Source organism: Lissotriton vulgaris, chromosome 3_2 (assembly GCF_964263255.1).
Source record: "Lissotriton vulgaris chromosome 3_2, aLisVul1.2, whole genome shotgun sequence".
NCBI classification, from domain to species: Eukaryota; Metazoa; Chordata; class Amphibia; order Caudata; family Salamandridae; genus Lissotriton; species Lissotriton vulgaris.
Genome location: NC_141690.1, coordinates 279,567,576 through 279,592,240, shown reverse-complemented (window position 1 = coordinate 279,592,240; position 24,665 = coordinate 279,567,576). Strand labels below are relative to the sequence as shown.

The 24,665-nt window shown below is 49.3% G+C and overlaps 1 protein-coding gene across 1 annotated transcript in view; it reads left to right on the top strand.

Moving 5' to 3' along the window:
- The window catches only part of WBP1 (WW domain binding protein 1), a 63,422-nt gene that overhangs the window by 18,239 nt on the left and 20,518 nt on the right, over nucleotides 1-24,665 (top strand). The window contains exon 2 of the mRNA XM_086964361.1: nucleotides 18,876-18,978. Coding sequence (XP_086820487.1) covers nucleotides 18,876-18,978 — 103 coding nt within the window. The remainder of the gene's footprint in view (nucleotides 1-18,875; nucleotides 18,979-24,665) is intronic.

Sequence of the window (24,665 nt, the reverse complement as noted above, 5' to 3'; positions counted from 1 at the left end):
CCGGGGTTATAGTGGGTGAACGGGTCTGCCCGACTCGACGACGGCTGTCTCCGCCCCCTCATCGGTGCCCTCGGACGCCGTGGCGATGGCGTGAGCCGAAGCGGCGGAGTCTCCACAGGCTCTGGAGAAGGAGGTCGCCCGGACCCGAATTGGGGACAAGCACCCGGGAAGGTCGTGGTCGACACCCGCACTCGGAGACGCCTACTACGGGACCCTCACGGAGTGCCCCTGGAGGCATGGGGAAACCCAGAGGAGCCAAGGGATCCACCCAGACCGCCTCGGACTCTGAAGCCCAGGACAAAGAGGAGCATGGGGACCCAAAAAGTTCTGGTGGCGCGCCGATGCAGCAACAGTTCGACCGTGTCCTGGAGGCGATAGAGACTACGAGATCAGCCCTCCAACAGGACATTGCTCAGGTAGCGACGAGCCTGGGCCTCCTCAGGGCGGACCATGGCAAACTTTCAGACCGGGTCAAGGAGGTGGAGGGCACGGTGAAAACCTTGGAGCCGGCGCAGCGAACCTTGGCTGCGACGATGAAGGATGCCCTATCCCGAATTGAGACCCTGGAACGGAGGGCGGAGGATGCGGAAGGCCGCAACAGGAGGAACAACATCCGAGTGGTGGGCCTGCCGGAGAAGATCGAGGATGGCGACATGGTGCAATACTTGGAGGCCTGGATCCGAGACACGGTGGTCCCGGAGGGACTGTCCTCCTTCTACACTCTGGAACGGGCCCACAGAGTCCCAGCACGGCCCCTACAGCAAGGACGCACCCCGAGGCCGGTGGTGGCGCGGTTGCTGCATTTCCGAGACAGGGACTTAATCCTCAATGCCGCCAGGCACAATGGCCCGTTCAAAGTAGCGAACAGTCAGGTGAACATTTTCCCAGATTACACCTACGAGACGCAGCGCAAGCGGTTCTTCTTCCTGGCGGTCAAGCGCGAGCTCAGGAGCGAGGGCATTCAGTATTCACTCCTATACCCTGCAAGGCTCCGCATCATTGTCGATGACAAAACCCAGTTCTTTGACACCCCGGAGGATGTCTGTGTCTGGCTCGATTTGTACAGGACAGGGAAAGATGGCTTTGGCTCCTCGTCCCAACGAGCAGACGAGCCGGAACAAAGGCGGCGATCCAAGAGGGTCAGGAATCGCCGCGGCCGCACGGGAGGGCCCTCGACTGCGGAGACATCATCTGAACGGAGGGGAGTGCTGGAAGTGTTGTCGGGAGCAAGGGAGGAAGTCATCGAGGAGGAAGAAAACCCGGGTGATGAGGGAGCACCATCGGACTCGGAGGGTTCAGTGGCAGATAGTGCCCATACACCGGTGATCACACCGAAATCGGTGGAGGACCTTTTGGATGGACAAGGGTAACGGGGTATACTGCTTTGTTTTGGGTGGGGGCCCGGCGGGGGGGAGGCGGTTGCCGTTCCTTACTGATGATAACGAGGGGGAGAGGGTTGGGGGGCCTCTGCTTTTGCCCCGGGAGGTCTTAGCACTGTTTGGGGCTTGTTATAGTCCTGGTGGCCTGGGCGACGAGGGCCCACTGCCTCCGCCCAGCCCGCACCTGGCCCATAAGGCCTTCCTACGGTGGCGACCGTAGGATTAGAGGGGGCTCTGGGGTTGATGGAGGACGAGGTTTGGATGGGATCTAGATGGTGCAGTTTGGGTCCTGTTCTGGGGTGGGTGGAGGGGAGTTTGGTGGGTTTTTGGGTTGCTTGGTTTGGGTTGGGGAAAATGGCCGCCATCAGCGCTGGGAGGATTGATGTCTTTTCTTTGACGGGACCCGGATGGGGGGACTGTGCAAGAACAATCTGGGACAATGGCTGATGTTGCTAACTTGAAATGTGTTACTTGGAACGTAAGGGGGCTTCACACTATGTCCAGGCGCCACAAGGTCCACGCTTATTTAGTGCGTAGGGGAGTGCAAATGGCGCTGCTACAGGAAACTCATCTGAACAAGGCGGAAGGGGCGGCGCTTCAGCGTAGGTGGCGGGGGCAGGTCTTCTCCACGTCGTACTCTGCTTATGCCAGGGGGGCGCTAATATGGATCAGGGCAGGGGTCCCCTTCCAAGTCACGAGGACAGTACTGGATCCAGAGGGGCGGTTCGTGGCCATCTCGGGCACTCTAGGGGGGAGGGACCTGAACGTTTGCTGTGTATACGCTCCTAACGTAGACCAGACTGCCTTCCTTTCCAGGTTATCGGGCTCGTTGGCCCACTTTTTCGCCGGGCCCCTCCTGCTGGGGGGAGACTTTAACTCCGTAGTGGATGTGGACATAGACCGCTCGCATCCCCCGCTTCCCGATTCCCCGGTCCGTCGCACGGCTAAGGGTCGTCAGGATTGGCAGACCCGCTGGGGTTTGACGGACATTTGGAGGGCGCATCACCCCGCAACTAGGGATTATTCATATTTCTCAAGCCTCCATGAGTTGCATGTCAGACTAGATGGATTTCTTGGATCGCCCGAACTGGTTTCGGCAGCGGTCCGATCGGAGTACTTATCGAGGACCATCTCGGACCATAACCCCCTCCTACTGGACCTTCGCTGGTTTCCGGGGACGCCGGCGGTGCCCACCTGGAAATTGCGACCCGAGATCCTCGAGGACAGTGTCTTCAAGGCGGACTTGGGGGAGAGGATATCGGATTATTTTGCGTCCAACGGCGGCTCCGCGAGTACTAGGGCGTTAGAATGGGACGCTTTTAAGGTAGTGGTGAGGGGCTACTGTATCTCCAAGAAGGTGGGCATGAGGCGCGTCATCCTGGCTGACCTAGACACAGCGGACCGGGAACTCCGCGAGTTTGAGATTCGACGCCCCGGACACCCGGAATTGCAAACACAAACGGCGGAGGCGAGGGAGAAGGTGCCGGTGGAGGTCGAACGGCTCCGCTGTTTTGATTATAAGGCCTATACGGTCCGGTCTATCGCGGAGGGGGACAGGGCGAGTGCGTTGTTAGCGTGGTTGGCCAACCCTACGCGCCAGTCCAAAACGACGACAAGTATGCGTGGGGTAGACGGAACCGAGGTATGCACCCAACCGGAGATTCTTTGTTGCTTCCGGCATTATTATGAAGGTTTATACCGCAGTCGCTCCGCACGTGACCCAGACCGGCTTGATAATTACCTTCGCCCACTGGAGCTCCGCACGGTGGAGCAGGAAGTGGCGAAAACTTTGGGTTCCGACATTGAATTGGGGGAGATCCGCGGGGCCATTAAACGGATGGCGAGAAACAAGACCCCGGGCCTCGATGGCCTACCAGTGGAGTTTTATGCAGCTTACGCTGACCTACTAGCCCCTCGATTACTGGTGGTCTACAGGGAGGCGAAGAGGCTGGGGCGACTCCCGAGCTCGATGTGTGAGGCGCTGGTGGTTCCTCTCCTCAAACCGGGCCGAGACTCATCCGACCCGGGGTCCTACCGTCCCCTATCGATGTTGACGGTGGACTACAAAATACTGAGCAGCATCTTGGCCTCGAGGCTGCTGGGACACATGAGTTCTCTGGTGCATGAGGACCAGGCCGGTTTCATCCCACGGCGGAACACGACTATGAATATTAGTAGGTTGTTCCGTTTGCTAGGGGAACCATTTGTGGATGCCCCGTCCCCGGTAGTCTTATCGGTGGACCTGGAGAAGGCTTTTGATAGCCTAGAGTGGGACTACCTCTGCACGGTGTTACGGAGACTCGGCCTAGGGGAGGGATTTGTCCGATGGACCACGGTTCTTTATGCTTCTGCTTCGGCCAGGGTCCGAGCGGGCCCATTGATTTCATCGCGGTATCCGGTGGAACGAGGCACGCGGCAAGGGTGCTCCTTGTCCCCGCTTCTTTTTGCGCTGGCGGTGGAGCCACTGGCGCTGCACCTTCGCTCGGGAGCCCACTATACGGGCTTATGGACGTCTGCGGGCCCGCATTATGTTTCGCTTTATGCGGACGACCTGTTGCTCTTCCTAGAGGACCCGGTCGACGCTTTACGGGGAGCGGAATTGGCGCTCACGGAGTTCGGAGAGGTCTCGGGCCTCCGAGTGAATTGGTCTAAGACCTGTCTTTTTCCGGTACGCAGGGGTACCCCCGCCCCTGCGCTGAGTAGGGAGATTAGATGGGAGCCCGACTGCTTTAAGTACCTTGGGGTATTCGTTTACCACGAACAACCCGACCTTCTAGATGGAAACATTGCCCGCTGCATTCGAGCACTCCGAGGTTGCATGGACTTTTGGGCCACGCTGCCGCTCTCAGTGGCGGGACGTATCGCCCTGCTCAAAATGGTGGCGCTTCCCCGGTTGTTATATTACTTCCGGACTTTGCCGATCTGGGTCCCACCGGCCACGTTCCGTCGATTACGCTCTATGGTGGTCGGATTCCTCTGGGGAACGGGCCGGCGGCGGGTGGCCCTCAATACCTTGATGAGGCCGAAAGACGAGGGGGGGCTCGCTGTGCCGGACTTCGAAAAGTATTATCTGGCGGCACAGCTCCAGACCTTTACCCAGGAGATCGCCAGGGAATTCCGGGGCCCGGAAGACGGAAGAGGGACAGGTATGGCCAGGCATGTTCTCTCCTTTATAGCGCTGCGACAACGCTTAGTCCTGCGGGACTTGTCGATGGAGGAGCGGACTGTCCGCCTGTGTTGGAATCGGGCCCACGCCCGAGGCCAACTGAGAACACCATATGCGCCAGAAATACCGTTGGGGATGCTGACGGCCCTCCCCCACGGAGGGGATTGGTCACGCTTGGCGGCCTGGGAGGAATCCGGTTTACAGCTCGTTGGTGATATGTACGAGGACGGCGCGCTCTTGTCCTTTCAGGATCTCATTGACCGCTTCGGGATCTCCCGAGGTGACTTTCTGCTGCACTCGGCCATTGTACGAGCGATCCAGGCATACTGGAAGAACGGGCAGGAGGAACCCCACTTATCTCAGGTGTGCCAGTACGTAATGATGTCGGCGGGCACGGTGAAGGCGGTCACTTGCCTATACGGCAGGTTGATTACCGAGGGATTGGCTCCTCTCACCACTTTGAGGACCCGCTGGGAGGAGGACATTGGTAGGGAGATCCCGGAAACGACCTGGTCCCAGTTGGTGAGACGGGCCTGGAAGGGCACACGCAACGCCCGTTTCCAACTGGTCCACTATTATGTTCTCCATAGAGCGTACCTGACCCCGGTGAAAATCAGGCGTTATTTTGCCACGGCCTCGGCGGAATGCCCTAGATGCCCGGCTCAGGAGGCGGACCTCCTACACATGTTATGGGCCTGTCCAGAACTGACATCCTACTGGCAGGAGGTAGCGACGACCCTGGAGGAGGTGACAGGGAGACTCTTATCATTGGATGCGGCGGTGGGGCTCCTACACTGGTTTCCCCATACCCCCAGGAATAAAATTTCTAGTAAGTTTATCGACCTGGGGCTCCTCCTTGCTAAACGAGAGGTGACTAGGAACTGGAAGGCACGAGCTGGTCCGGCGGGCAGCAGATGGCGCAGTGAGCTTGTGAAGTGGGCGGCGGGAGAGAGCGCACTGAGATATCAACTGGCTTGGAGGCAGGGTAATGAGAAGGCGCAGGAGGCCGCGTTGGAGTGGGAGATATTGGTGCAGGCCCTCAGGGATTATAGTGCCCCTAGCGACTCTGAAAGTGAAGAAGCGACTCACCCCGAGTCCCGGTGAACGTTAGTACTGACAGTCCTATTGCCTTCCCCGTGGGTCCGATAGCAGATCCTATGTTGATAGCTCCCCGGCGCTGGTGGTGGGGGGGGGGGGGGTTCTTTTAGTTAGTAGACATTTATGGGGAGGGGGTTTATTTTGGGGGTTTTAGGCTTGTTTGGAAAAGCAGATGAAGGACAGTGCATTATCCGGACCAGCTCCAGCATCCTACTGACCCCCATTGCGATTCGCCGCCCGACCCCAGGGTTGTGGGCTGGTTGGCTGTGTACAGACTTTATGGAGAGGGGCCAGAGGGCTTTATTCTGTTACTATTGCTTATGATACCATGCTGGTCGTTACTGTACTGATTTACTGATTCCTGTAATAAAAATATATTTAAAAAAAAAAAAAAAAAAAATCAAAGTTGTTGTCTGTTAGGACTTCGTAAGTGCTTCGTGCACTGCAGGAAATCCTGTTTCTTTGTGTTTTTCATGATCAGCCTCCCCTGTTCTCGGGGCTGTTGCCGCACAAGTGCAACCAGCAGCAGCTCACAGATTTGATTTTCATGGTTTGATTTCTCGAATATTTAGCTTGTTTCAACTCTTTTTTTTTTTCATTTTTTTTTTTCATAAGAACCTTTTAGATAAGAAAGTAGTCTGAAGGCTGCAACTACACAATGGGCTTGTATACCGGCTTCAGCCCAGTAGTTCTTTTCTTGATATATAATCAGTGCCTGTTGATTAGTCTCTCACATTAACCCTCTTAACAAATCTATGGTCTGCAACGGGCTTGTGTCCACCAGCTAGTGTCTTTTTGACTCTCACATTAGCCCGTTTAAGAAGTCTTGGGTCGAACTGGGGTCTACTTCTATTGATGGAACTACAAACCACATTCTCATGCATGTGATAGGAACAGTAGCTGTGGGTGATTTTCTGCCATATGCAAACCCACCACCACTTAATGTGACAATACTGTTTTTAGGTCTCGCCTGTCAATGCGCATTGAGCTTACGAGACTATAGGGGCTTAAACAGACTTTAACCAACTTGCGATTCCTTGCAGTGCCCGTGAAAAGCAAGCTCAATGCGCAAGCGCATTGACATTAAAAGCGCGTGCACATGAAAGCGACAAGACTCCCTCCCACGGCTATCCCCAGCGTGCGCTGTGCCTCAGGCATTTCTCCTCCCCTAATTTATTCACTGCCCACAGCTTTCACTTTGACGGGTGCCAGGCCGTCTCTCCCCTCCTGGCCGCCTCTCCCCTTTCTCTCCAGCACGCTCATACAGCCTAAAAAAAAAAAAATAACACGTTCAAACGACTTTAAACACAAATCACCCAGCCTCTCTCCCATTTAGCAGCATACATTTGATATATAAAATTGCGGAAAAACTCATCAACAAGAAACTTTCGCAGTACCTAGAGGCTAACAACAAACTGAAAAACTCCCAGACGGGCTTCCGACCAGGACAGGGCACGGACATCGCCCTCCTGGCGGCGGTAGAGGAAGCTAGAACGCTGCTGGATGGTGGAGGATCAGTGGCAGTGATCCTCCTCGACCTTAGTGCAGCGTTCGACACCGTTGACCACCAACTCCTCATCGAAAGGCTGGCAAGAGTTGGTCTAGAAGGCACAGCCTTATCTTGGCTCTCATCCTTCTTGACACAACGATCTTATCAGATCTGGGAGAAGAACGCCCGCTCCTCCGAAATGCCCCTCCAATGTGGTGTGCCTCAGGGCTCCTCCCTGAGCCCTACATTATTTAATATCTATATGTCCACATTGGAGGAGGTCATCACCCCTTTCGGAGTGAGTGTCATCAGCTATGCTGACGACACACAATTAGTGGTGTCTTTGTCCCACCCTAAACAACAGAAAGCCGATCTCCTTAACTGCCTCACGCAGGTCCATCATTGGATGAACATATCAGCGCTAAAATTAAACGGGGCAAAAACCGAGGTCCTTGTACTCGGCTCAAAAGGAACCTCACTTCCTCTGGACATGTGGCCAACATGTCTAGGTCCTCCCCCAGACCCAAAGACAGAGGTGAAAAGTCTGGGTGTTTGGATCGACTCGGAACTCTCATTCGCCCCGCAAGCAAAGAAGGTCGTAGGGACCTGTTTCGGTCTTCTAAAATCCCTGAAGAAAGTCCTGCCCCTTCTTCCTCCGAAATCGCAAAAACTATTAGTCCAGGGTCTTATTATATCAAGACTGGACTATAGTAATGCGATTTATTTGGGTGCACCGGAAGCAACACTGAATAAACTGCAAAGGATCCAGAATACTGCTGCCCGGATCATTACCAACACCCCGGCCAGATCATCGGCCAAACCTGCCCTCAAACTCCTGCATTGGCTCCCCATAAGGGAAAGAATTAAATTTAAAGCCTTGTGCCTGGTGCACAAAACTCTGAACAACCAAGGCCCTCCAATTCTCCGAAATTTCATTACCCCTTATATAGCCTCGAGATCCCTCCGCTCTAACGCAGAAAATCTCATCAATGCCCCAAGGTTTAGGAAAGCACGTTCAGGAGGAAGACGGTTCTCGGTCCATGCGGCCCGTCTTTGGAACTCCCTTCCTCGGGATCTTCGTCTGGAACCCCAATACCTCCGTTTTAGGAAACGGTTAAAGACACATCTTTTTCCCTAGCTCCTATGTCCTTTTCGGGAACTCAGCCTCAGTCCTCAGTTTTAATGTTTTAGGGTTCCTCAGCGCTGGGATACTTCCGGGTGACTACGCGCTTTATAAAAATAAATAATAATAATAATAATAATAATATTCAGACTCTAGGCTCGATGCTTGCATCATAAGGTAACAACTTCCACTCACAGGAGGGATGGCTAGCTTTAATTAAAAACCTACTTGTCTACAAATAAAATTAAACACAGACTCACTCCCATTCATCATGCCTACTCTTTCACTTCCTCCCTCTACAGCGTGCTAGGGATCCACTGTGGCCACAGCCTCACCTTACACTTAAAATACGATTAACACACACATCTAACATTTAGCTGCATACTAAACGCAAACACTCTCCAGCATGCGCGCCTGACTCTCCAATTCATTTCACATAAACCCACTCACCACAGGCTTTGGGTAACTTCGGGCGCACACTCAGCTCATACCATTTCGCCACACCTCTATCTACATTTCGGTCACACATTATATTTACAACATGCCTTTCAAACATACAGCCTAAACAAAGAAAATAAGACGTGCAAACTACTTTAAACACAAATCACCCAGCCTCTCTCCCATTCAGCAGCATACATTTGATACATTCTGACTCAAGGCCCTATCACCACACAGCTCCACAGATGCACCCACCACTCAGCTCCACAGATGCACCCACCACACAGCTCCACAGATGCACCCACCACACAGCTCCACAGATGCACCCACCACACAGCTCCACAGATGCACCCACCACACAGCTCCACAGATGCACCCACCACACTGCTCCACAGATGCACCCACCACACTGCTCCACAGATGCACCCACCACACTGCTCCACAGATGCACCCACCACACCATGCTACAGATTCCTCACCTCTAGAACAATCCTCAGTACAATTACGTACATATAAAACATACACAAACACGTTCCAATACAAAAATAACATGCATCACACTCACACAGCATCACATCAGAAAAACAAATAAAAAAACATCAAATGTTGGACCCGTCCTCGTGGCGTGGTCACCCCCGAGCCAGATAGCCTCCCAAGACCCTGAGACACCCGACCCTTCCCGCCATGATACGCATCCCCGACCCTGGGCTTCCCGTCCTCGTCTCCCATTTCCTGGTACCCGAGGCAGAGGCCCATGTCCCTGCACCTAAGATGGCCGCCCCGGCCCGACCTCGGCCGACGGCGCCATCCCCAGCCAGGGGGTAGAGCGCTCCCTGTGAGCGAGAGGGGGAGGAGTAGCTTGGTCACACCTTCCACCTCCCCTCGAAGATGAGTTTTGGTCACCCATCCGGCCTCCCCGAGGGCTGGCTCCAGGCCTGCTGAGTGTCTGGGATCCCTCCAGACCCAACTTGAAAGGAGCCGCCGAGGCGGAACCCCCAACAACCAGCCCCCAGGTGCTAAGACCTCCGCCTGCGAGGACTCCGGACATCAAAGGAAGGGAGTCCTATATCGGGCGTGGCACTGGACCGATCAAACCAGTTGTATCCTGGACTACGAGAGCCCTGCTGACCTGGTCGCGGCTTCCCTACTATCCGGAGGACTCTTGAGCCCTGCGGATTCGTTCGCGGCTCCTTTGCAACCAAGAAGACCACCGTGAGCCCTGCTGATTCGATCGCGGCTCGAGATACTAATCTGGTCTGGCTGGACCCAAGATCATCCCGTATCCCCCAGCTCGAGGATTGAGAGCTGTGCGCCGGATACCTTGAACTTTGAGACTGTCCCGCTACCCTATCCCTACCAAGACTCTTTGAGCCCCGGCTCACCTGTACTTAATAATCTGCGGATCATAAAGATCCATTTTGATTTGAAGAGATAAAGAATAGGTTCTCTTAAAATCTCCAGTGTGGTGTCTCTCTGTGAAGTGGTGCTAGCGCAGCGCGTACCATTCTAGATTCGAGATCCTCCACCTGAGGGCCTTCCGCCAGTGCTCGGCTGTATTCCTAAGAGAGGTGGGTCCCAGGGTGGTCGGGTGCGAAATCTGTCCTCTCCTGAGATCGGCCCTCTAACATCAAACACTAAGCATAACGCCACAACACACAATACACTAAGAACACTCATCAACACTACAGCAGTAAGACACACCATCACACCAAAATACATGCTCAAATCTGCAACAAAAAAGTAACACTCAGCACCACCACATAAAAAAACAGCAATAACACAACAACACTCACAACAAACACAGCATTACTTAGCATCAAGAGCAACACTAGGCACCAGTACAGGTCAAATTAACACCACAGCATCACTCTAGACCACAAAAACACCACTCAGCACTACCAATGGTGTCTTTGGCCAAGCAGTTTGGTCCTGAGACGTCAAGCAGGCCAATAACACTATTATTATTATTATTATCAAGGGTAGCTTATAAAGCGCATGGTTACGCCAAAGCGTGTCCCCGCGCTGCAACTGAAGAACTCTGACCGAGGTGGAGACCAGTGATCCGTTATCTGGCGAACAGGTGTGTTTTTAGGTTCTTGCGGAAGCTGGATTCGGAAGGATCCAGACGGAGATGGAGAGGGAGGGAATTCCAGCTTTTTGCTGCCAGATAGCGGAAGGAGCGTCCGCCCATACGGGCTCTTTTGACCCTAGGGACCTTAAGTAGGCCCTCATATGAGGAGCGCAGCTCGCGTGCAGGTGTATACCTTGTCACTAAGTTCTGGAGTGGAATAGGGGATTTCTTAGCCAGGATGCGGTGGCATGTACAGAGGGCTTTGAATTCCACTCTGCTTCTTACTGGCAACCAGTGGAGGGTTTTGAGAGCGGCTTTGGTGTCTGAACGTTTAGGGATTTTTAGGATGAGACGGGCTGCCGCGTTCTGTATTACCTGAAGGCGATTCATGGCTTTGCAGGTGGTACCCAGGTAAAGTAGGTTGCCGTAGTCTAGGCGTGATGTCACAAGGGCGTGTACCAGTGTTTTCCGTGCTGACATAGGAAGGAGGTCAAGAACCTTCCTTATGGTTTTTAGGGTACCAAAACAGACGCCTGCAACTCGGTCTATTTGGGGTCCAAAAGATAGGTCAGCGTCGAGCCATACGCCTAGGTTTTTTACTCCCTGGCGTGGTATGGGAGCTTCATCCAGACATGGAGGCCACCACGCCGATGACCAAACAGATGGGTTCCCCCCCACAACGAGCACCTCGGTCTTGTTGCCGTTTAGCTTAAGGCAGTTGGTGGACATCCAGGCTGCAAGTTCCTGCATGCAGTTCCTGAAACTGTCCATCGCAAGACCGGGTGCACGCGATAGGGAGATAGCCAGCTGCGTGTCATCGGCGTATGACACGATGCTCAGTCCGTGACTCACGGCAATTGAAGCCACTGGAGAGACATAGAGATTAAACAAGGTTGGGCTCAGGGACGAACCCTGAGGGACGCCCTGGCCCAAACCTATGTCTCTCGAGTAGTGGTCGCCCTGGCGAACCTGGAAGCTTCTCCCTGTCAGGAAGGATTGTAACCATTGGAGTGCAGCTTCGGATATACCTCCGTTGTTCAGACACTGTAGCAAGTTGTCGTGCGCCACAGTGTTGAACTAACATTATAACCCATACGTCTCCTGCATGGAAGTCATGTCGGCAACGCTAATGCCAGATGGCAACATTACGCATGGTACTCAGAGGTGAAAACAGTCAAAAACCAAGAGAGTTTTCACAAATCAAGCAAGAGAGTCCTGTATATTACTACTCCATCTGTTGTAATTTTCAACACCACATGCCAATTGGTTCCCTAACAACTGTGCTCTTTCCAAGGTCTAATTGTCCCAAAGACCTGCTGGATACACTTATTATCTACCTCATCTTCGTGTTTTTTGTCATCCGTGTTTCACATTCTCTCTTACTTTCCTGTCCCTATCTCTCTTTCAATTTCCTTTCCTGTTCTCATGCTGCATTTGCTTGCTTGTCCCTGTGCTTTGCTGTCCTAATGCCTGTATGTCTCTGTGCCCATGGTTTACTGTCCCCATCTTCCCTCTTTCTTTCTCCTCTGCACTTGTCTCCATGTTGCTGTGTCTCCTGTAACCCGTGTCCTTCTATAGGTATAATAACTTCCCTGTTTACATGCCTGTGTATCCTTGCAGCTGCCTTCATGCCCCCTTGTCCTGGCATTCCCCTCATTGGGGTGTTTATTGCTAACTTTTCTGCATGTGCTACCCGTTGCTCTACGTTTCCAGCCTCCATTATCCAGTGTTCCAATGCCCCATGTCTCGGCAGTCTCACCTTCACACTCACACCGTCCAAGTCCACACTCAAACTCCACCCTACAACTACAATACCACCCTACAACTCCACCCTCCAACTACTAATCCACCCTCCTACTCTACACTTAAATAGCGTTAGGTAACATTTATTTCAATAACTAAACATCGTATTACACACTTGTAGGTAGTCAAACATAAAAAATGCATTTTTCAATTCTTTCTTTTTTTAATTGACTTACTATAGCACATACAACAAATAATGTTTTACGAAGGTGAGTTTTTCAACACCAACAAGAGACAGTGGTATAATACAGCATGTTTTCTAATAAAAATAGGCAGACAGGGCTATCCTGAATTATAAATATGTAAGACCACATCAATTCAATCCACAACACACAATTCAACATCCCACAAAAATCAACAGCATACCACATAATTAAACTACTACATACAAATCCACAACTCAATCATATCACATAATTACACTTCATGACACAATCCCACTCCAGATAATTCTAGTACACTCACAACCACATAATTACTATCCACAAAATTCCAATGCACACTATAACACCTAATTTAAATACACCATACAAATACACTGCATACCACACAATTCCCCACGGAATTCAACACACATAATTCCACTCCAAACCACATATATCCAATCCACTCCAAACAACACATAGATAAAAAGCATTGCCATTTACTATGCCAATAGCTCAGGTGGTGGTGCTGTATAATAACGTTGTTGTGCAAAGTGCTGCTGTAGTGCTGCAGAGTGATGCTGTGGAAAAGCTGAGTGGGACTGTAGGGGTGCTGAGTGATACTGTGGTTGTGCTTTGGTGGTGCTCAGTGATGCAGTGGTCTTGATAAATGGTGCTGTTGTGGTGATGCGTAATGCTGAGGTGGTGATCAGTGAACACCAACACAGCAGCACTCATCACCAACACAGCACTACTCAGCACCACACTAGCATTACTCAGCGACACGCTAGCATCACTCGGCAACACACCAGCAGCACTTACCACAACACCACTCACCATCACAACATCATCACTCAACGCTACTACAGCATCACTCGTCACCACCACATTATCACTCGGCACCACCTCAGGACCACTCGGCACCACCAAATCACCTTTCACCACAACTACATTGTCACCCATCACCACAACATTATCACTAGACAACACAGCACCACTCAGCACAACCACAGCAGTACATTAAAGCACCATAACACTAGTCCGCACCACAACGCCATCACAAAATAGCTAACTTATACTAATTAGCAAACGTATACAGTTACATTCCATTATAAAATTGCGCAACCAAAAAAACATTCCATAATTTAAACACATTTAAAAATAACAATTACTACGCATCTGTGGTAAAAAAAAATAAAAGGTCAACATTATCTCTAATACACAAACAAAATAACTGCAAACAAAGCTTTTGGAGTGCAATTTGATATGTGCCTTACTAAGAAATTGATAACTTTTTAAATGAATCCTATTCAAAAAAATTACTGATGTGTTTCTTTTATAATTCTGCGCAAATACCAGCATCAATCAACATTACATAGGTCTCTTTTAGCTTCTGGAACCACGTTCACAACATTAATACATTTAAATTGTACAATATACACAGAGAAAAAATAATCACCTATAGGCATCATCACAACACCTCACACTCACAACAAATCACACCCTCACACACCCTCACCCTCACACACCCTCAGACACCGTCACACCCTCAGACTCCCTCAATCACCCTCAGACTCCCTCAATCACCCTCACACACCTTCACTCACCAACACACCCTCACACCCCCCCACTCACACTCGCAACCTCAAACTCCTCACTCTCGCACACCCTCACCCACCATCACTCACCATCAGCCCCTCATCCTCACACCCCCTCACCCACCCTCACCCACATACTCAACCTTCAAACTCGCACACCCTCACTAACCTTCACACCACTAACCCTCAAACTCTAACCCTCACTCACACACACCTATCACACTCTCACACCCCCTTACACTCACCCCCTCATCCTCATACCCCTCACCCTCATACCTCTCACCCTCTCACCCCCTCACCCTCATACCTCTCACCCTCTCACCCCCTCACTCATACTCACACCGTCACCCACACTCACACAACATCACACACCCTCACACCCCTTAACCCTCACATCCACTCACCCTCACACTGTCCAAGTCCACCCTCCAACTACAATACCACCCTACAACTCCACCCTCCAACTACAATACCACCCTACAACTCCACCCTCCAACTACAACTCCACCCTCCAACTACAACTCCACCCTCCAACTACTAATCCACCCTCCAACTCCACACGTAAATAGCGTTAGGCAACATTTATTTCAATAACTAAACATCTAATTACACACTTGTAGGTATTCAAAAATGAAAATTTAATGCATCTCGAGGACATTGCAGCAATTATTACATAAAAATGCAGAAAGGATTAAAAAAAAAAAAACAAATGCAAACAAAATATAGAAATATCGGACTACACAGCGAGTAATACAACAATTTAAAAGGGGACAAAGCCATCGAAAGAACACTAATTCACAACATAAAGCAGTTACTGAAGGTAGTACAAATAAAACCATTAAACAATGGCGGGAAAAATCCACAAAACAAAGAAAGTGGCGCCGAGTGGTGCTGTGGCGCCGAGTGGTGCTGTGGCGCCGAGTGGTGCTGTGGCGCCGAGTGGTGCTGTGGCGCCGAGTGGTGCTGTGGCGCCGAGTGGTGCTGTGGTATAGAATTGTTTTGTGGCGTTGACTGTTGCTGTGGTGCGGAGTGATGCTGTGGCGTTGACTTTCTTTGTGGCATTGAGTGATGCTGTGCTATTGAGCGTTGCTGAGCGTTGTGAATTAGTGTTCTTTTGATGGCTTTGTCCCCTTTTAAATTGTTGTATTACTCGCTGTGTAGTCGGCGCCACAGCATCACTCGGCAAAGCATCAGTCAACGTCACTGATTCAATCAACACCCCTCAACGCCAAAACACCACTCAATGCCACAATAACACTCAACGACACACCATCCCTCAATTACATATTCTTACACTAATGGGTAATAATGTACATTGTTTTAAGAGATCAGTGTGCTTGGGCGAATTTGCAGTGGCGCTGGTGTAATTTTGTGATTATCGCATTACCCTTTAAGTGAAATTCCTGAAATTAAGCAGCAGTGCAGGGACTCGATCTTTCAAATGAAACAAAAGCAGGTATTAATTTTTGCCCACTTGAAGCACAGATTAAATTGTGCTGGCATAACTGACATGTTAGTACCACGCTAATAAGTGCTTTCCCTTCGGCAGGGACGCATTTGTAACATAGTTTGTTTTGCACGTTACATAGTTTCAATATTGCTGGCTACCCGGCCTGTCCTCCCATCGCCCACCGAACTGCACCCCAACACAAACGGCCTCAGAAGGATGAAAGGCCCCTGCTGCGACCACCCCCTTAATGCAATGTCTCTCCCCGCCTGTACCCATCCCCTTTTTGCCTCCTCCCAAGCTATGCGACCCCCCACCTCCCTCACCCATCCAAACTCCGAGCCCAACTCCGCCCCACTGAAACCTCAGGCCCTTTCCCCACTCTCCCCAATTAGCCCCCCACAATGCCGAAAGCTTGTTTTTAGTGGGTGGCAAAAATGCAGCTCGTCCCCTGCTGCTTTGACTATTGTCACACAGCTCTTCTCTCTTAGCATGGTGGCTCCTTAACTCAGTTCCTTGGCTGCTCCACCTTTACAGACACCCACCCTGCCTGACATTGTACCTCTCGGCAAATTACGAGCACTGTCAAAGGCAGTAGGGTCTGGATTGTATGTATCGTTGACATTACAAATGCTATAGGTGTCACATTTGAAAAAGTATAAAGTATTGCCATTGTAAATGACAAAGCTATTACTTTTGTATGTTTCAAAAGCCACACATTAAAATTAATTTGTCAATTACAAAACCAATAGCTCCAACCTTTATATTGCGAGACCTATTTCATTTCCAATGCTTGTTCTTGGCCTGGTTATGACTTCTTTGCCCTTCTATCATAAAGCTTTCTCGGTTCTTGCCACCTTCTGCAAGTGTAGTTGAAACCATCTGCAGAAGATAGAGGTCAACCATGCCTACTAGAAGTAATCGGTTCTCCAGCTTGTCGTGCTCTCCTCCTTTGACGGGTTTCTTTGCGCCCTGCATTACCCAGCATGCTCAGTCCTGAAGTTTCTGCTTTCCAGTGCATTAACTCTGGACTACTTGTTCTTTTATCAATCACTTCTAACCCTGTTTTAGAAATAAAAAATACAATCCTGGTTTGAGTTGTTTATGAGCGCCATTGCCTTGGCTGCAATGCCCTTTATTGATTGCAGCCAATGACTTCAAACATACACTGAAATGCTACTGCAGATTGACAAGGATGAATCCATGAACGATTGTAGTAAGAATTGTTGACTAGTAGTAAACTCCCACTCGTTTTCTTGGTAAAAGTTACCAGTGTAAGACACTATAAATTTCGAGAAGCAAGGCTGACAGTAAAAGGGGTGCAGTTAGTGCCAGCATTGCTTCTTTAAGCAACGACTTTAAGTACAAAGTGTGTGTTTTCAGAACACAAAAATTAAAGGCATTGTCACTTAAAGTGCCAATAGTGAGACCTATTGCATTGCAAATGCTTGTTTAGGTCGAGCCTGAGCAGTGCATGCGCTGCTCGTCTATGCATGCTGTATTCAGGTATGGACTTGAAGCTCCGCCCACTCTGCCCATATTTTTCGTTGGCTTGTCATTGTCCTTTTGTAAACTGTGGCTTTTTATTCTTCAATATGCTTAATGGTCCCTACTTGATGCCGCCTTGTATCATCCTATAACCTCTCATGAGGATCTGCCTGCCCTCTTACGTGTGTTATTACTCTGTAGGCTTTAATTACAGCCTCCGAGCACCATCTCTTTAAATGGTTTTCACCTACCTGCTGTTGCAGGCATGACACGCTCTCTCCTAACTTTTCTTTTTTAAAGCACAGAACACCACAGTGGTGGGCGAACCTTAGGTTTATTTGCGGCGCTGAGCGTGGGCGCTTTTTTTCTCTCTATGTATTCACTTTTTATTTTTAATGTTTATAGGCGCAGCATTCTGCGTTTTCATGTTACTAGAGGCAGCGTCCCTTTCTTTAGGCGAGGCATGTCTAAAAGGTTCGTGGTCACTATTAAAGTGAAACCACGGCATTTGTAAAAGCTCCCCATGCTGCACTTTTACTTTAATGGTTGTCGCACCCCTTTCTTTAGACACAGCTTGTCTACTGAAAGGGGTGCAGACTCCACTAACAAAAAACCATGCATGTGGCGCTTTTAGAGTTTTTTTTATAATGCAATAGGTCTCATATTTGCTAGAGTTTAAGCTATTGGCATTTACAATCCCAATACCTCAAACTCTTGTATATGTGAGACATATTGCATTGCAAATGCTTGTTATTGGTTGGCAGGGGAAACCTCTGTTACAACGCAGGCATTACATCGTAGTGCCTTTACAACGCAGTCAGTGCCACGACGTTACCGCAAGTTCCATTACAAAGCAAGTCATTACAACAACTTGCTTTAGGGAATTTGGTGTTGGATTTTAAATCCAACACCTTCCCCACTGATACTCCGACTGGAGCTGGAATAGTGATTTAAACTATTCCAAAGTCCAGCGCTTCCCTAAAGCAAGTCGTTTTAATGACTTGCTTTGTAATGGAACTCGTGGTAACCACAGTCGTGGTATTGACTGTTAAGTCACGTGTCTTTTTGGCATGCGTGGTAGCAATCCTTCCTGTTTATTTACGAAAACTATATATTCTAACTAGTCAGTCTAGTCCATTAATAACCAGTGAATATGCACATCACTGGTGTCGGCTGCCCTGTACTTCAGCGACTGAAGATCCAAAGTGCGTAGCCTCAAAACCTATCAGGCAGTGGGGTGCTCCCTTTATGCGTGCCATATTGTGAGGCCGCACTTACGGTCTAATCATTTGTCAATCAAAACCGTATCAAAATGGCTTTTATTTAAACGTTGCAAATCATGGGCTTGAAAGTTAAGCAGTCCAGGGCTGACTGAGGTTGGCGTTGAGTTTGCCGCTTGCAGTACTGTGAATTAGTGTATGGTGTTTACGTTCTGTTTCTTAATCAGTGATTCTTGACATGTCTGGTTTGTGCTTTGATCAGACTGCAATGTGCTTTGAGTGGGCCATTCTGGTTAAACACTCGGTCACATGATGGTTCTTGAGTGTCCTATGGATTGTTGTGGCTTAAAAGTGGATGACTGTGCACATATGTTTACTTCACATGCTCATGCTGCCACTTTTCACTCCTCAGGCTCGTGAGTACTGTCCCGGGGTGAACAACCAGCCGTATGTGTGTGAGACGGGCCACTGTTGTGGTGAGACGGGGTGCTGCACCTACTACTATGAACTATGGTGTAAGTATGGCAGCTGGACTTCTCATGTGACTTGTATATATTTTTTAATACATTTTTATTAAACGTACAGCTCCTAGATACACAGGCCAACATCAAGGAAAACACTAATATCAACAAAACAAATTTCAGAAAAGGAGAAATGATATCTCACAACCGCACATTGATTTGAAAAAGTCCCAGCATATCCCACAAATGTTAGAAAAGCACACGAATCTGACTACCTACGGGTTCCTTCTACTTAAGTTTTATGTAAGCAACATCGCTCAATTATCCAGCCCTGTATCTCAAGCCCCCATATCCTAAGGCAGAATATGTCCAGGTATGTCTGGCCTCGAGGGAGATGGAAGAACTTATTTGTCAGGAAAGGGGTCAGGTAGAAGCCTTTATGCATTGAAGGGCTGTTTTTAAAAGCAGTGTCTTTAGATAGATGGATCTATCTGTCGTATGAAGTTACCCTCCGGTGGGAAAGCCCTCACGCTAGCTTTCTTCATACATCGGATTTCACAGCAGGTTCTTGCATCGTTCCAAACAATGTAGCAGGCTCGACGCGTTTCAGAGTTGCCTCCTTTCTCAAGAGCCCTTCACAGAAGACCAACGGCAGCATGGTTTGGTTTGGATTGTTTTATTTCAGAGTCCCGCCTACACATTCTCATGAACCGAAAACACAAACATCTACTGAGATTTACCATCAACAAAGTGCACTACCAGTTCACAGCCCTGGCCTTTGGACTAAAATCCGCACCACAGGTCTTCACAAAATGCCTAGCTGCGGTAGCGGCGCACTTACGGAGGCAGGGGATACATGTATATCCCTACCTCGACGACTGGTTGGTAAAGGCGAATTCCTACAACCAATGCAAAATACATGCTCAGCGGGTCACGCACACGCTGGCAGGGTTTTCGATGCATTGGGGGTGGGGGGGGGGGTCCTCGATAGAACCAGAGCAGGTGAAGATCTTCCTAGGCGCATAGATCAACACCATTCAGGGCAGGGTGTTCCACAGCAAGAAGAGAACCTTCACACTGCTGAAGGAGAGACGCCAATACCGGAAGGGGCAACCTCTGACAGTGAGCAAACTCATGGGGATGATGGCGTCCTGCATACACCTAGTCCCCAATATTCCAGGAATGGCTCCAACAGCAAGGGTCACAGGCAATGGGAGTTGGGAAGATCTAGTTGTTGTAACGCACACAGTGTAAGACTAGATCACATGGTGGAATAAAGAGAACATAACAAAGTGGAAACCATTTGCACCACCAACTCCAACAGTGACCCTCACAAATGGGGTGGGGAGCGCATATGAACCGGCTCAAAGTGAGGGGTTTGTGGACACAAACCGATGCGATCAGACACATCAACTACCTGGAACTAAAGGCCTTCTAGAAACACCACTACGATGTTCTACATCAACAAGCAGGGAGGAACTCAATCGGTGGTGCTATCAAGGCTAGCTCAGGAGATATGGAAGTGGACCATTCCACTACAAATAGACCTCCTGGCGATACATCTACCAGGGAAGGGCAATGTGGAAGCAGACTGACTCAGCAGACAGACATCAGCATCCCACGAGTGGGAGCTCAATACACCGGAAATGCAAAAGCTATTCAAGAAATGGGGGACCACAAATAGACCTGTTTGTGACACACCAGAATGCAAAATGCCAATACTTAGCATCCAGACAGCCAGTTCAGCAATCCCAGGGAAATGCCCTATGGATAAGCTGGTCGAAGAAATTTGCCTACGCTTTTCTCCAGATACCGCTGATGCACAGAGTGCTCAGCAAGTGCAGAACAAGCAACATGACGCTGATAATGGTAGCACCACAATGAGCCAGGCAGTCCTGGTTCTCACAGATAGTGGAAAAGGGCCACCACACAAGTTCCCAAAAAGAAGAGAACTGCTCTTGATGCAAAACGAAATGGTGCTCCACCCAGAACCAGAGAGCCTCAGCCTAGCAGCTTGGCTCCTGATGACTTAGAGTTCGCACATCTAAAACTCCCAGAGAGCACGCTGGCGGTGCTGCAGAAGGCGAGGAGACCTACCACACGGAAGTGTTATGTAGCAAAATGGAAAAGGTTCACCCAATGGTGCATCAAGGAGAAGCTCCAGAAAAGAAACACCAAGGAATCAACAGTTAAAGGATACTTAACGCACTTGCCATAGAGTAACCTAAGCTACACCTCACTGAAGGTACACCTAGCAGCAATTGTAGCTAACACAAGAGGAGAAACTGAAAGTTTCTTTACGTCCCAGGTGGAAAAAAGATTCCTGGAGGAGACCAAATGAATCTCTCTCTCTAACCCCCCCCCCCCCTCCCCCCCCCACCATCCACGTTCACTAAGCACTACTACGTGGATATACAGATGAACAGGGAAGCACAAGTAGGACAAAAAGTGCTTCAACAAATATTCAACAACCAACGCTAATCTTCCACCCAGCTGCCACAAACGTAGCAAACCGCTACAAAGTCTATGCACAGTCTATGCTAGTTTTTTCAGCTTGAAGACTTTCTGGATTCACTAGCGTCTGGTTTCACTAGCGAACCCACCCACCTCCGCCAGAAAGATGAGCCAGGAGGAAAGGGAATCAAAAACATTTTTGAAAAAGAAGAAAAAAAAAATTAATCCGAAGATGGCGCCCAAAGGTGGGAGCTTCAGGAGGAAGCACGCCGATGTCGCAGGAGGACACCAAATGGTGGGACGTCGACGCCCACCTGGACCACAAAAAGAGACAAAAATGCTTCGATTCTAGACCGCGGAATAATGCACAGCATAGTGAATCCAGAAAGTCTTCAAGCTGCAAAACTGCACCGACAGGTAAGGAACTATTCGTTATCTCTCCTCTTTCTGCTATATGTCCAAGGCTCTAGGGCCCTGTTGCATCAGACTTGGACTGGTCGACTCCTTCACTGTGGACTTGGTGCATGGGTGCTTAAAGTTTAATCCCATCCAGAAATGGAAGTTTAAATGATTACTGAAGAAGATCTGCACCTCGGGCGCACAAATCGTAAGAACAATTGGCTTGGTTACCAAAGATCGATCAACAGTTTACCACTATCAGCAAAAGTAAATGAAACTGTGTAAGTTAATTAGCTTCCGAAAGCCCATTAACGTCCAGACTACAATCCGATGATAACCTGCCACTCAGGACTCTGCCACAAACCTGCAAATAAGTGTGCTATTGTCTTGGTTTAGTAACTTCTTCATAGAGGGTTTTCTCTTTAGCTTGAGACCAGGCAATGCAATTAGTGTCTTTCAGATCAGTATCCCTAACCTTTAGACGTTGGGGTTCCACAAGGTTTCCCTGTTTTTGCCAACTCTGTTCAACGCTGCACTTAACTTTCATCTCTTAAAACTATGTTGTGGTATGTGTTCACAGCTGCCATTTGTGATTTGAAGGTTACTTCTGTAGGTTTCAGCTGTCGGTGAGACACAGCTTGATACTGCTAAGTTGTTTAATCCTGGAAGCACTGGTAGGAGGTGAAGGCGGAATACACTTGCCAAGGCCCTACATGGAATTGAAGATTCAGGGTCGAGTGGAGAAAGATCATGCCGTTTATTTAGAGCATCATAGCCACAGCCTGCTGGGTATCTCACCAGTGGTCAGTTTGGAAAGGAGCAGTCCGACGAATACAAGCTTAGAACACTGTCAATGCAGGGTTCCACTAATAGCATGCAGTGAAAGAAAGTACCACACATCTTCTTTCCAAACATTTTGAACTACAGTGGTTAAAACAGAAAAGGTAATCATTAGAAGCAACAAATAGTAGGATATAAGGAAGAACATCCTATGAACTAGAAATGAAAGAAATAAAACATCAATCCGATTTGCCCTTGAATGGCACGACTAGGTTGAGATTCCGTTTTCTCCCATCATCCTACGCCACAGCATTGCAAAATAACTTGTCGGATAGCACCAGTGCATTTGGATTACCCAAAAATGGATAGCAAACTTTGGAGAGCCCAACCTTGCCTGGTCGCAGACCTCATGAAAGAAGCCCATTCAAGAAGAAGCTATAGTCTGATTTAAATTCCTGGGCATGGCAAGCGAGAGAGAGATAATGACCAACTTACTTAACTTTAGTAATACCTTTTCTGCTAGAGACTTATCTAACAGCAAATTCCTTACCTTTTGACTATTTCCCACATGTTAGACTGAATCTCTGCATGCCAGTAGGTGGCATCGTTTGGCTCTCGTATCGGAAGTGAAATCACAGTGCCAATAAAGGGACCATTCCAGTGTGTTGACTTATCGGTGGACTAGATAGTCTCTGGTTCCTTTTGAGGCTACATGTTTCTCGGAGTGTAAGCTGCATTGGAAATTCCAGCGTACAGAAGTGCTGACATTGCGTGTTCTTGGCAGTGGTGACCAGATTAAGCCAGGGTCCTCCACTGTCTCGGAAGAGACCTTGCACCACCTCCGGGTGTAGACACCATCCATGAGCCGCGAGACATCAAAGACTGGGTCCATTATGCCTGTCAATCCGAGATCTTGCTAGGTGCTACGCGACCATAACAATGTCCTGGCGCCTCTGCCAGGTCCAGGGGAACAGATAATCCTGGCAAATTGTAATTGCATTTTATATAGCGCTTACTACCCCTGACAAGGCACCAAAACGCGTTTTCGGCGAGTAGCACGCTACTTTTGAACCCAAGGAGGATTAGTGTTGAATTAGTATAGTTAAATGTGAAAGTAATTTGAGTGGTGGATATGTTAGTCAGTTATTTGGATTCAGAATGATAGCGGAGTGATAGAAGGGAAAAAGTTTGCATTTATATAGCGCTTGTTAACCCTGATGGGGTGTTGAAGCACTTCTTTTGGCGAGTAGCACGCTACTCCGTAACCCAAGATGGTTCACAAGCTCACCCTACCCGGTTTGTTGCAACACCACATGGTAGTGATATTACCTGTAAACACCTAAGCCAACTTTATATTGATGGATGGAAGGCATGCCATGTGAAGAGAATAACCCAAAACTCCAACAGGTAAATATGAAGCTAAGACGTAATTGGAGACCAGAGTCCTCTGATCTCCACGTCTCCTAGGTGGCCTCCCCAAACCAGGAGTGATGCATCTGTCACCACTGTGCGCTCTGGGTGACAAAGGGAGAGTAGTCTGCTACTGACCCAATCGTGGTTTCTCCACCACCACCACTACAGATTTTTCACCGTTCCCTCCAATCAGGTCAGAAAGATTCCTATGATGATCTGTCTACTGGGACTTGAAAACTTTTATATGCCACCGGGCATGCTTTACTAGCAGGATGCATGAGGCCATGAGACCCAGCAGCCACAGTTGGAATCACTGAAATCGAGGATGCTGGTTAAAAGTTCAAATTATAGCCTGAATATCCTTGTCTCGGCGCTCTGGAGCAAGGCGCAAAACTACACAGTGTCTAGATTGGCTCCGATGACGGGGAGTTTTCTGAGAGGGAGTTAGGTGTGACTTTGGCATGTTGATGGTAAATCCCAGTGCATGCAAAAGATTTGCCATAGTCTGGTAATGTGCGACGAATTCCCGGGCGAGCTTGCCTTCAACAGCCAGTCAAGTTAGAGGAAGACTGGAACCCCTGAATTTAGATATGCTGCAACCACCGCCATGACATTTATGCACACCCTAGTGGCATTGTGGAGGCTAAAGTGGAGCACAGCAAACCAGAAATGCGTGTGGCTCACCATGAACTGCA